Below are 14472 nucleotides of genomic sequence, written 5' to 3' on the forward strand. Positions count from 1 at the left end.
TTTTTTTTTTTTTTTTTTTTTTTTTTTGAGACGGAGTCTCGCTCTGCCGCCCAGGCTGGAGTGCAGTGGCCGGATCTCAGCTCACTGCAAGCTCCGCCTCCCGGGTTTACGCCATTCTCCTGTCTCAGCCTCCCGAGTAGCTGGGACTACAGGCGCCCGCCTCGTCGCCCGGCTAGTTTTTTGTATTTTTTAGTAGAGACGGGGTTTCACCGTATTAGCCAGGATGGTCTCGATCTCCTGACCTCATGATCCGCCCGTCTCGGCCTCCCAAAGTGCTGGGATTACAGGCTTGAGCCACCGCGCCCGGCCTGTTGGGTAATTTTGAATGTTATTTCCAGGTGCTTCTCTCTTTAATTTATGAGTTATTTAGGAGTACACTTTGAAGTTTCCAAAAATATTCTTTTTTTCTTCTTATTTCTTTCTAATGTAATTGTTTTATGGTCAGGGAATGTGTTCTCTTTGTAATGTGTTGAGACTTCCTTTGGAACATGGCCCAATGTCAGTGGTTGTAAATGATCCAGGTAGTCAAAAGGAAAGTATATCCTCTTTGTGTGGTTTAGGAGTCCTCATATATTTACTAGACCAAGTTTGTTAAAAGGCTAAACATTCAAATAAAGAAAGGCAGGACAAGAGGGGAGACCCAAAGAGAACAGAATTATAAACATAAGAGCAGAATGAATGAAATTAATTAGTGTTCAGTTAATAGTGACTACTGTCTAGGGTCTGAAGGAGGAAGCTGTGGGTTATACCTCAACTGGGAGTAGGTTGGCTTAGTGTTGCCCCTTTTGGCAGATAAATGTATTCATATTTCCCCCAAAAGCTTTTCTAAGGAAGAGATTAATGCCTTTGGGCATAAATCCACGATTATTTAGAAAATTTTTCATCTACCAATATGTCTAGACTAGACTGTTTCCTTTTTTCCTGGTGGTCAGCCTAAATAATGTCTGCAGCCTTAAAGAAAAATGAACATTTAATACCAATGCAAACACACACACTGGCAGGAAATGAAGGTTTAGCCATAGTGACACTCCCACTACTCTACTCCTCTGAAACAAAAATGTCTAGAAACTTAGGTGAATTTATTATGCTTCCAGTTGATAAGTGTGGTATATGAATGTTTACGGCAAAACGCTGTCTTAAGCTAACAATATTATGTCATGACTTGCTTTTCACCATATTACCATATTTTTTTCTCACTACTTCTTCATGTATGGTTAATATGTTAATACTCGTGCATAAACTGTGTATAGAGGGATTACATAAAACACTCACCTAGACTCTTGGAACCATAAGTATGGAGATGTGAACTGAAGGAAACAAATACTCAGACTGGCCACTTTTTTATCACACACATATAAATGATTGGGTAATACGTAAATGGAGAGGGAATTTCCCTTCCAACTTATTAGCAACGCTTTCTTTCCTGAACCACATCACAGTCAAAAATGTTTTCTCAATAACCTAGCCACATCATACACTTTAAAAAAGAAAAAAAAAAAAATCCTGCAAGCCCCTTTATTCCATGAATCATGTTTTCCCTGTGTCTCTATGTGGGAGAATATTTCAAAAGCTCGCTTTGCACCTTCTCATTCCCAAGCTCCCTCCAGTCATCTTCACTGCCCAGGTGTGGGGACAATCAGGGAATGAGGAAGGTGCTCCTGCTGTTGTTGCTTCTTCTTATTTTGGACAGTTGCTTCCACTGCATCTCCCAGCTCCATTGATTCCCACAGGGATTCCTCCCACGACTGCATAGATCCTGAGCCCAAATGAAAGCTCAGTCTTTGTTTTGCCTTTATGAAGGACAAAAGTTCATTTTAAATGACAAAAGGCCCAACTAAGCAGTAATCGTTTGAGGTCTGATGCGGCAGCAGATCAAACATTTGCTTAGGCTTTTAGTGTTGAAAGAAATGATTGGATAATCAGATAACAACAGGAAATTCAGACTTCGCTATAGGAAATCGGCCCCAGGCTTATTGCCTATAAGAGAAGATAATTATTTACACTTGAAATGTGATACCAATGAAGCTTAAACTAGTCTAAACTAGTCGAAACCAGATGTTCAGGAATGGCATACAGGTTGTAGCAAGAAAAACTTTTTTTTTGTAGGTTGAGGTTTTTTTGGAATTTTATATAAGGAAACAAGACGACAAATAAAAGTGAAGTTTCTGTATTTAAAGGAGGATTTAATGAGTTGTGGCAGTTTCTAGCTTTAATTTGGGGTTTCAGCTTTCCTAATTTATTTGTGTTTGGCCTCGAATGACTATGGGATGTTTCTATGGCTTTCACTGTAGTCACATCAGTTAATTCTGTTCAGTGGCTTCAGTCAAATCTTTAGCTTTCAGCATTAGGCTCTGAGGGTGCTAAAGAGATTGGCGATGAGAGGGGCTCCAAGTTTCTCTTCTCCTGATGTAAACAGCAAAAAGTTTGGTAGAATTAATGATGCCTAATGGAGATGACTTGAGATTTTATTTTGGAAGCTCCAAAAAGCAATTATGAATATCGCATGTAGTGACAAGTCCCTGGGCCCGCAGTTTAGACCAACCTGAATCTGAATGCTAGCTTTACCACACTAATTACATGAATCACCATAGATAATATGTTCCGTGCCGTTTCTATATTAATGGAAATATTAATAATATCTCATGGGGTTATTGGGAAAAATATATGTTATAACTTGACAATGCATGCTGCCCTGAGGAGAGGACTGCTAATTCCAGAGGAAGGGGAGCAGAGGAAGCTTCCAGAAGAAGGTGAAAGATAGAAGAGAGTCACCAATGTGTCTAGGCTTAAGGTTTAGGGCAAGTGATACCCTTTTGCTTATTTGAACTCAACCGCTGTATTAGTTTCCTAGAGCTATGATAACAGATCCCTAGAAATTGGGTGACATATAAGAGAAATTTATTCTTTTACTCTTCTGGAGAACAGAAATCTGAAATCAAGGTGTTGGCAGGGTTGGTTTTCTCTTGGGGTCCAGAGGGAGAATCAGTCCCATGCTGATCTCCTAGCCAACTGCCAACCATCCTTGGCATTCCTTGGCTTGTGGCAGCAATACTTCATTCTCTGCCTTTATTATCACAAGATATTCTTCCTGTATTTCTTTGTTTTCCTATGTCTTCACATGGCCTTCTTATAAGGATGCCAGTCTTTGGGTTTAGAGCCAACTCTAATCCAGTATGACTTCATGTTAACTTGATCACATCTGCAAAGACTCTGTTTCCAAATACAATCACATTCAGAGATACTGGGAGTTAGGACTTCAACATATCGGAGGACACAATTTAACCCACTACAAATGCTGACCCTTACCTCTGGGAGCTGGCCTGGGGTGGGCAGCTCATGTGGATGGCGTTGGAGGAATGTTGGCAGGACTGTGGGTGGGATCTGGAGGGCTAGTCCACAGCTCTTAACACTCATCTTCCCTAAAATTCCCCTTTCTGCACAGAATTTTTCTCTCAATTTCCGTGAATTCATTGTAAGAGGAAGGCATGAGACCCCAGCTTAGATAACTGGGCCTTTGAACTGGGAGTTGACCATGTGACTTGATTTTCTCTCTTGTCATTCCAAACAGTGAGCATAGAGGACCTAGCAATTCTTGCTTTCTTCCAGGGGCTTCAGGGACCTGGGCTCTGGTCACTTTGGCTCCCACAGTGAGCTTTCCTAGCAGTATATAAAAGGGGTATTGCAAAACACTGATATGTCCAAAACAACAGTCTAACCAGCAGGGTGACATTTTCCACCTGCAGTTTCTGAGTACTGTGAGCTCATACCTCTAACTTAATGACTGATGTATCTTCTGCCACAGATGTTGACACCTCTTGCCTTTAGAATATATCCATGTTCTAATGCAGAGGCCCCAGCCCTTGGTGGGTGAGGCACAGCGGCAGTGATGCAAACGTTTTTGCAGCTGTTTGGGGATGGAGGGGCAGGGGCGTGCATGACTTAATTTTCCTATCTATAAAATAGACAATAAATGCATTCTGTCTCCTGGGATATAAAGAAGGGAAAGAGGAAGTTATTGTAAAGTACCTTGCTAATTTCAACTAATAAGATATTTTGGGAAAATGTATGACTCTGACATTGGTTGACAAATAAAATGCACTGGGCCAGGACAAAAAATAGAAAACTTTGGTTGGATCGCTCCACTTGGTCAGGAAGGTAAACTGAATGACGAATCAATGGAGGCTACATGCTTCCACTCATGTTTGCCATTTAGGAATGCAGGCCTAATGTTGCCAGATCTATTTTTACAAAAAAAAAAGCTGAGAATGCAAACTTTTGTGTAATGTTTCCTAATTTTTTAAGTGTTGGGAACTTAAGCAAACTATTATTATTATTATTATTATTATTTTTGAGACAAATTCTCACTCTGTGGCCCAGGCTGTGGGCCAGGAGTGCAGTGGCGTGATGTCAGCTCACTGCTGCCTCTGCCTCCCAGGTTCAAGCAATTCTCCTGCCTCAGTCTCCCAAGAGCTGGGATTATAGGCATGTGCCACCAGGCCTAGCTAATTTTTTGTATTCTTAGTAGAAATGGGGTTTCACTGTGTTGCCCAGGCTGGTCTGAAACTCTTGACTTTAGGTGATCCACCTGCCTTGGCCTCCCAAAGTGCTGAGATTACAGGCGTGAGCCACCACACCCGGCCACAAATTATTGTTTTAAATATGCAGGCCAGACAAAGCATGTCTGGGAATTAGAGATGTAGCTCAAGGGCCAACGGTCTGTCATTTATGTTTTAATGGTAATATAGTGCCATGTCCTCGTGGAACCACCTTCCATCTCAGTACTGATTGTTCAAACCATACCAGAACTGCTGAGATGACTCAAACTGATCTTGTTATCCAGGCCACTGTCCTTCATATTGCCCCATATGGAAAGGCTATATGGTGAAAAGAGTATGGAGTGGGAGAAAGAACATGGAGTTTTTGGAGCCAGAAACTACTGGTTTGGATCCCTACCGTAGTCATTCAGCCATTTTGTAATACCGGGGGAAGTTATTGAAGTCCTTGAGTTCCAGTCTTTTCCTGTGACATACAAGGATGATGATGTCTTCTTCTTGAGGTTGTTTCAAGGACTAAGAATTATTGTGACATTTATGTACATGAGTGAGGATGAAATGACAAGCACATGGTGGTACCATCATCTATCAGACAGTAGATAGTCTAGATATTTTATGTAATCATAATATATGTGAACTTTTGTGTCTGCCTTCTTTTTACTTAGTATAATTGTTTTCAAGTTTCATCCATGTTGTTGCCTATACTTCATTCCTTTTATGGTTGATTGATAGTCCATTGTATGAGTATACCGCATTTTGCTTATCCATCGTCAGTTTTTGAGTATTTGGGTTGTTTTCATCTTTTGACTATTATTAATAGTTCTGCTATGAACATTCGTATACAAGTTTTGTTTGGATACCTATTTTCAGTTCTTTTGGGTGGAAGTGGAATTGACAGGTCATATGGAATTCTGTATTTAACTTCCTGAGGAATTGCAAAACTGTTACCACAGTAGCTGCAGAATTTTATCCCAATAAAAAATTAGATAGATAGATAAATGCATGAATGTATTTCAGGTTTCTAAAACTAAATGAAATTCAAAACCAAGATAATATCATGGATAATCCTACAAATGTCTACCATATACTGGCTATGTGTCAGTTACAGTGCTTAGGCATTTCCTTGCAATGGCCCTTTTTGAGGATATATTATTATCCTCGTTTTAATGTCTTATTATCCTCATTATCCAGATAATCAGGATTATCCATTTTATATTCCATCAGCAATATATAAAGATTTCAATTTCTCCACATCCTCACCAATATTTGTTATTTTTATTATTATTATTGCCAGCCTAATGAATAAAAAATGGTATCTCATTGTGGTTTTGATTTGCATTCCCCTGATGAACAATGATATCAATCATCTATTCATGTGCTTATTGATCATTTGTGTATTTTCTTTGGGGAAATGTTTCTTGAAGTCCTTTGCCCATTAAAATTTTTTTGGTTGAGTTTTAGGAATTCTTTTTATATTCTTGATATAATCTCTTATCAGATATATCATTTGCAAATATTTTCTCTCATTCTGTGAGTCGTCTTTTCATTTTCTTAATAGTGTCCTTTGAAACACAAAAGTTAATTTTGATGAAGTCCAATTTTTCTGTTTTTTCTTTGGTTGACGGTGCTTTTGGTGTCATAGCTTTAAAAAATCAACAAATTGCAAGTGATGAAGCTTCCTCCCTGTTTTCTTCTAGGAATTTTGTGGTTTTGGCTCTCATATTTAGGTCTTTAATCCATTTTGAGTTAATTTTATATATGAGTTAATTTTATATATGAGGTAAGGGTCCAAATTCATTATTTTGCATATAATACCCAGTTATCTCAGCACCATTTGTTGAAGAGACTGTTCTTTCCCCATTGAATGGCTTTGGCACCCTTGTCAAAAACCAATTGAGCATAGACATATGAGTTTATTTCTAGACTCTCAATTTTATTTCATTGATCTAAATGTTTATCACTATGCCAGTACCACACTGTTGTTTTGATTACTGTAGTTCTGTAGTATTGAAGTCCTCTAGCTTTATTTTTTAAGGTTGTTTTGGTTATTCTGGGTCCCTTGCAATTCCATATGAATTACGGGATCAGCGTTTCCCATTTCTGCAAAAAAAAAAAAAAAAAAAAAAAAAAAAAAAAAAGAAGGACATTGGAATTTTGATGGCAATTGCATTGAATCTGTAGATTGCTTTGGGTGGTATTGCCATCTCAAAAATATTAAGCTTCCAGTCGATGAATATGAGATAGCTTTCTATTTATTTGGGTCTTCTTTGATTTCTTTCAGTAATGTTATGCAGATTTTGGTGTACAAGTCTTAAACCTCCTTGATCAAATTTATTCTTATTTTATTCTTTTTAATGCTATTGTAGGTGGAACTGTTTTCTTTCTTTCTTTTTTAGACGGAGTCTCACTCTGTCACCCAGGTTGGAGTGCAGTGGCTCTATCTCAGCTCACTACAAGCTCCGCCTCCTGGGTTCACGCCATTCCTCTGCTTCACCTCCTGAGTAGCTGGGACTACAGGCACCCGCCACCAAGCCTGGCTAAATTTTTTTGTATTTTTAGTGGAGACAGGGTTTCACCGTGTTAGCCAGGATGGCCTCAATCTCCTGACCTCGTGATCCACCGGCCTCGGCCTCCCAAAGTGCTGGGATTACAGGCGTGAGCCACCACACCTGGCCAGAACTGTTTTCTTAATTTTATTTTTGAGTTCATTGCTTTTGTGTAGAAATACAACTGTTTTGTGTACTGATTTTGTATCCTGCTTCTACATTTATTAGCCCTAATAGTTTTTTTTGTGGATTCTTTAGGAATTTCTATACATAAGATCATGTCATCTGTGAATGTAGATATTTTTGCCTCTTTCTTTCTAGTATGGATGCCTTTTATTTTTCTTCATGGCTTAATTGCTCTAGCTAAATCTTAGCTTAATTGCTCTAGCTGAATCTTAGCTTAATTGCTCTAGCTAGATTTTCAGTACAACATTGAATAGAAGTGTGAAAGCAGACATCCATGTCTCGTTCCTGATACTAGGGGGAAAGATTTCAGTCTTTTACCATTAAATATAATGTTAACTGTGGGCATTTATTTATTTTAAAACCTTTTTGTACTCCAATTTTGAAATAACAGAGTGAAACTGCACCATGTAGAAACCGAAAACATTCTCTTAAAGTTCAGACATTCCTAGCGAGATGACTGTTTATATTTTGAAAACTGATCATTAAATGTCCTTTTAAAATTTTTATGAAAATATGACATATTAGAGACTCTATATATTACTAAAACAGGTAGCAAAACCTGATGTTTTATCTATTACATCTTAGATAATTGGAGTTAACTTAGTTATTTACCTTGGAAGCAAGCATTTTGAAATGCACTATTTTTGGGAATGTGGTTGGTTATTTTAATATGTGCTTTTTGTTCTAAATTACAGATTGGATTTGTCCTGTATCCCCCCAGTGGAGGTCCTGCATGGGATCTGGTGGATCATGAAAATATTTTGTTTCTTACCATATGCTTTTGTTGGCATTATGCAGTAACCATTGTCATCGTTGGAATGAATTATGCTTTCATCACCTGGTAAGTTAGCGATTTCTGTTCATGGAAGTTCTGTTCCTTGGTATGTGATTATCAAGACTCAGTGGTATTGAATTGAAAATTCAAAAGGGGATTTCATTCCTTATCATCCCATAAGACAGGGTAGCATAGCAGAATATTATCTGCAAACACAAAAATTCTTAGTAAAAGGAATAAATGCTGGTTTAAAGTTGGAGTCACTCAAGAGTGCCTCGGCTGTGCGTCTGATGCTCGTATTACCCTTCATCACACTCCTCTGTGCCTCCATGTCTCCATGTATGCTATTTCCTCTTCTCTCTTCTGAATGGTCTCCCTCACCCTGCACTGCCTATATAGTGAGTCCTCCATTTACCCATGTGTAGATACTTCAATTATAGCACTTCTTAAGTTTCGAGTCCTTTTTTGACCAACTTGTGTGTGTTCCATTAAATGTAGGTGTCTGCCTAATTTGACATTGACTAATATTTCTAAAAGTCAGATCCAGTTGAATACATTTTTTATTAGAACTCCAGTATAATGTTTCATAAGTGGGTAAGGAGCAGTAGAAGAGAGTTATAAGAACACATATTTTTAGCTCCACTATTTATCAACTGTATGACTTTGGGCCAATTACTTAACCACATTAAGTACTAGTTTTGTTGTTTGTAAAATGGGGAAATAATAAGACCTAAATGAGATCGAGTATTTAAGCTTAGGACATAATAAGAGCTCAATAAATATTATTGTGTTGTTGTTCTTTCTCTTGTTATTCTTCTCCTCCTTCTCCTCTTCCTTATTCCTCTTTGGTATAAAAAAAAATGAATGTGATATGGACCCTACCCTTGAGGAATTTGTAGTCTTATAATTAGGACTAAATTAGGGAGATGCACAATGAAAACACAGTGCGATAAACAGAAATAGTAGAAGAACAAAGCACTCTTGAAATCAGGGGAGGCCTCTTTACAATTGAGAATGAGGCTGCAGCTTGAAGAATGAGCAGGAATAGAAAGGGGTGATCACAGTTCCTTTCTCTAAGTTGGTTAACACTGAACCACAATTGGTTTGGCTGATCTCAATGACCAGGCATGAAGGCTCCAGCACCTAATCCTTCAGACTTCAGTGCTGATTGAAATGTTCTGTATCTACAATGTCTAATATAGTAGTCACTAGCTATTGAGCACTTAAAATGTGGCTCATGCCACATTAATTTTATTAATTTAAATATCCATATATGTGTGGATAGTGGCTACCGTATTGGACACTACACATCTAGCAGGTTCTCTGATTCCTAAAATGCAGTAGCTACTGCTAGGCCCAGTGAGGTCCCAGTTAGAACCAACTTTCCACTCTTCTCTTTAGACATGGGCCCCAAGTCACCCCTCCTGCTCTGTGCTTCTTTATGCGTCGTTGCTGAAGCAGCTGTCATGCTGAGGCACTGAGTGAAGAAATGATTCCTTTGTCTAGCTCTCAGCTGTCTCTGTTCAGCTGCAGGTCAGCCCACTTTGATCTATAGTTGCTTCCTTCTAGAGGTCTAAGTGCTTTGGGTACTAGGAAATTCCACCTTCTCATTCTATTAGTCCCATTCAGTTCCTCCAAAGCATGTGCGTGTGCTCCTTGTCAAGGCTGGCTCTGCCATTGAGTGAAACTTGGCTTCTCCCCTGTTGTTCTAGGCTGACTGCTGGGCCTCATCTCCTTAGGGGCTGGAAAGCCTTCAAGATCAGTGCCAGCATCCAAGGAAATGCTCTTCCTCATGTCAACTCCCCTCCAGAGCCAAAAGAAGACTACTGTCTCTTCCTGTTTCAAAAACCTTCAGACCCCTAATGGGCCTTTTATCCACTTATAGTACTCTGGAAACTGGACACTCCATTTTTTACTTTCCAACCTTCCCCTCTACCCCCAACATGTATTATCCTAATCTTTCTGACCACGCAGTTCCCTCCACCTGGCATGTTCACATTAAATGCGCGTCTCTTCTGTGAAACCTTCTGTGATGACTCTAGCTCTTGCTCATCTCCCCTGAAGAGTTTTTACAGCCCGTCATCTCCACCATGCATTTTAACAATTGGGATCTCTCTTGTGATGTTCACCATTAGCTCATGTGGGTTAGTCTTATCTACTGGCTAGATTGTGTCTCCTAGAGTATGAGACCCTTTCCGTAGTGCCCACACCTCCTGGCACACTGCCAAACGTATAGTAGATTCTCAGTAAACCCTTGTTTGCTGTTTAATAGGTAATAGATCTATGTTGTAGAGCTATTTAAATATAGGCTTCATTTGTTTTGAAATCATGTTTTATATGCTTTTCAGTTTTACTCTCATATTGCTCTTGAAAAGATAAGACCAAGGGTTAAATTTTCTGATATATAGTTCCACAGAAGTATCTCAAAAATCCCTCTCAGAGCACAAGGAAAGCCATTACATATTGATACAGGCAGGCCAGACCTTCATCAGAAAAACTATGGCAGAAAATAAGGGTAAAGATGCAGGTAGACTGGTGAAGTTTTTCATTTGTGACGAATGATATTGATGATTTGGCTTATCAAATTTGTTTGCATATTCCTATGTATTTCTGGGAGTTAACTATGCTTTATTGATATGGTCACAGCACAATGCCTTTATAACAATGATGCACAGGAAAAGCTTTGCCTAGTTCTTACGACATACTCTTTCTCACATCAGAGAAGTGGAGAGCCTGGTGAGGTTCAGCTGCTAATCAGTGTCACATCTTCCAGTATCAAAAATTATAATCCCTGCTTCCCCCAGGCCTATTGATTCTCTTTGTTTTTTTTTTTTTTTAATTTTTTTTTGAGATGGAGTCTCTCTCTGTCGCCTAGACTGGAGTGCAGTGGCATGATCTCAGCTCACTGCCACCTCCACCTCCCAGACTCAGGAGATTCTCCTGCCTCAACCTCCTGAGTAGCTGGGATTACAAGCATGTGCCACCATGGCCAGCTAATTTTGTATTTTTAGTAGAGATGGAGTTTTGCCATGTTGGCCAGGCTGTTCTTGAACTCTTGGCCTCAGGCGATCTGTCCACCTTGCCTCCCAAAGTGCTGGGATTATAGGCGTGAGCCACCACACCCGGCCCAGATTCTCTTAAACTATGAAAACAGTCACCATGATGGAGGGTACTTCTTTGAGCTTCTTAATTCATCACGGCAGAGGCATCATGTGCAGGTGAACAGCTTGTCCGCTGCACAAAAGATCCCCCTGCCGGGGGCCAGTAGCAGGAAGCAGGGGCTAAATTTAGCCCAGACTTGACATGGGCCTTGACTTGGGCTGCCAACCCTAGAGGAGGGCTTCATGCACGTCCTTTATATGATATAGCACCTGTTTGCAATACACAGTAAGATGTGGCTTTAATGGAGAAACTCAACTGAGCTTGGTTTCATCTGGGTTGCCACAGACCAGCGATTCTCTTAATTGTTTTAGAAATGATCAAAGTTGGCTGGGCACGGTGGCTCATGCCTATAATCCGAGCATTTTGGGAGGCTGAGACAGGGAGATCACTTGAGTTCAGGAGTTTGAGACCAGCCTGACCAACATGGTGAAACCTCTTGTCTACTAAAAATGTAAAAAAATTGGCCGGGCGCGGTGGCTCACGCCTGTAATCCCAGCACTTTGGGAGCCCAAGGCAGGTGGATCACGAGGTCAGGAGTTCAAGATCAGCCTAGTCGAGATGGTGAAACCCCATATCTATTAAAAATACAAAAAAAATTAGCTGGCCGTGGTGGTGGGTGCCTGTAATCCCAGGTAATCAGGAGTTTGTGGCAGAGAATTGCTTGAACCTGGGAGGGAGAGGTTGCAGTGAGCTGAGATCACGCCACTGCACTCCAGCCTCCAGCCTGGGCGACACAACAAAAATCTGTCTCAAAAAAAAAAAAAAAAAATTAGCTGTGTGTGATGGTACATGCCTCTAATTCCAGCTACTCAGGAGGCTGAGGCAGGCGGATTGCTTGAACCTGGGAGACGGAGGTTGCAGTGAGCCAAGATTGTGCCACTGCCCTCCAGCCTGGGTGACAGAGCAAGACTCTGTCTCATTTAAAAAAAAAAGAAAAGAAAAAATGTAAAAGAATAATCAAAGTTGTCTTCTGATGCCTAATTAAACAATGATGCAATACATTGGAAAGCCACATTGTATCTGTTTACTTATACCCTGCTTTAATCCACAAAAATGTTCAGGCAACTCCAAAGCCAAATAAAAGTAATTTTCCTTTTTGGATTGCCTTCCCCAGTTGCCCAAATCATCTAGACTTTGTGGCATACAGGTGCATATTGCTCCGGGTTTCCATTTTAAACACCGTCTAACTTGAGATGCTTTTCTTTCTCCTCAGGTTGGTTAAATCTAGACTTAAGAGGCTCTGCTCCTCAGAAGTTGGACTTCTGAAAAATGCTGAACGAGAACAAGAATCAGAAGAAGAAATGTGACTTTGATGAGCTTCCAGGTTTTCTAGATAAACCTTTTCTTTTTTTACATTGTCTTTGTTCTTGGTTTTGTTTCTTGATCTTTTTGTTGGAGAACAGCTGGCTGAGGATGACTCTCAGTGTACTGTTTGCATTTCCAATTTGGTTAAAGTATTTGAATTTAAATATTTTATTTTTAGCTTTGAAAATATTTTGAGTGATACTTTCATTTTGCACATCATGCATATCATGGTATTCAGGGGCTAGAGTGACTTTTTTCCAGATTATCTAAAGTTGGATGCCCACGCTATAAAAAAAAATTTGTTTTATTTGCCTTATAGATATGCTCAAGGTTACTGGGCTTACTACTATTTGTAACTCCTTGACCATGGAATTACACTTGTTTATCTTGTTGCTGCAATGACAAATAAATGAATGTACGTATTTTGGTGCAGACACCTGAAATCTTTGTTTTTGTTATTTACTATACTCCTCCTTTATATCATGCAGAAGAAGCTGCAGGACACAGCAATTCTTTTTTGTGAGACATCACTATAGCACCTAAGTTCTCCATGGGAATAGTAGGCCAGAAGTCTTCCTAGGGTGTGTGATCTTTCAGAGAAGATAAAAGGGATGATCTCTAGGACACGTGGTTGCAAAGCCATGAGAGACTGGGAAAGGAGGACTGGGGTGTTGTCCCTAAGAGGAAAAAGTCATCATGCACCATAGCATGGCCACCACGCCATCCCCTCTGCTACAATAGGTGAAAGGTTAAAACAAGGAAAAGCCTTTTATGGAACGCTTGGGTAAAAAGTCAGAACCCCTTACCTAGTCTGTGATCTAAGTAGCCCCCCAGTGGATAGTCAAGAAATCTTGTTTCTGATTCTGGCTCTACCATTAACCAGCCTTTTGATCTCTGGCAATCACCATGTATTTTTCTCTAAAGTAAGGAATTGAATTGAATGAACCATGGAGCTCTTCTGGTCGTCACACTTTATGAATCTAGAAATGGAAGCATGTGGAAAGCTATTAGGTTGGTGCAAAAGTAATTGTGGTTATTGCCATTGAAAAGCAATGTCTTCTCTTCAATGTCAACCTAATAATTTAGTACAATGTTAGTTACAAAGACCTGTATTTGCTATGAGAGAAAAGGAAGGAGGATTGCACAAATCCTTGAGGGATGACCCAAACCTGGAGGAAAGGAGGCAGCCTTGTGCACAGCTGGAGCTGAAATGTGGTCAACTAAGTTCTGAAGGCTCCCTAGCTTCCCAGAAGCACTGGCAAGTCCAGAAGGCTGCCTAGTCTCATACATGTCACACTGACATTGAAGAGTCAGGTGAGCAGATTCTTCAGGCCCCAGAACTGGACACATTCATTTTGTCACATAAGTTTGAAAAGAGCAGATGTGAGTGTCTAAAGGTTTATCTTGAATAATGCCATGAACCTTAGGATGTTTCTGGCATATGAAAACACCCACATGCCACAGTCCTTGGGGGTCATGGCATTCTGTCCCATATATGTCTTATCTCTCAGGGCTGTTTGCTAGACCCACAAGATTCTATAATTTTTGACAAGTTTGGGTTTCAAAGGCGTGAGTGAGCGAGTGATCAGTAGCAGTTACGTGAAGCTGGCATTACTGGTATCTAGGCCTGAGCAGAAACACCAGGAATAATTAGCATGAACCAGATTAAGCCTGGAAATTTGAAAACTTATAAGTGCAAATAGTCTACAGTCTTTGTGAGAGAGCAGAAATTTCCACTCCTGTAGTCTGCACACAGCGATTACAAGTAAAATCAACTCAACGAGTTCTCAAAGGAGGAATATTTGGTTCAGGGCTACGTCCATACTCTAGGGCTATCTGCCTCTAGTTCCTGAAATGAGCAATATATTGGAACACTATCATGACAACTTTATGGCTACATTATTGGATTTGTAGTTTATGACTACATTTTTATGTAATGTAGTTT

The 14472-nt window shown here is 39.9% G+C and overlaps 1 protein-coding gene across 2 annotated transcripts in view; it reads left to right on the forward strand.

The window, feature by feature from the left end:
* The window catches only part of TMEM45A (transmembrane protein 45A), an 81944-nt gene extending 68974 nt beyond the window's left edge, over positions 1-12970 (forward strand). For both annotated transcript variants that reach the window (XM_017891931.1, XM_017891930.1), the window contains 2 exons: positions 7981-8126; positions 12436-12970. In XM_017891931.1, the coding sequence (XP_017747420.1) occupies positions 7981-8126; positions 12436-12529 (240 nt within the window). In that variant the 3' untranslated portion in view covers positions 12530-12970. The remainder of the gene's footprint in view (positions 1-7980; positions 8127-12435) is intronic.
* The last annotated feature ends 1502 nt before the right edge of the window (positions 12971-14472 follow it).

Source organism: Rhinopithecus bieti, unplaced genomic scaffold (genome assembly GCF_001698545.2).
Source record: "Rhinopithecus bieti isolate Rb0 unplaced genomic scaffold, ASM169854v2 scaffold_20579, whole genome shotgun sequence".
Classification (NCBI taxonomy): Eukaryota; Metazoa; Chordata; class Mammalia; order Primates; family Cercopithecidae; genus Rhinopithecus; species Rhinopithecus bieti.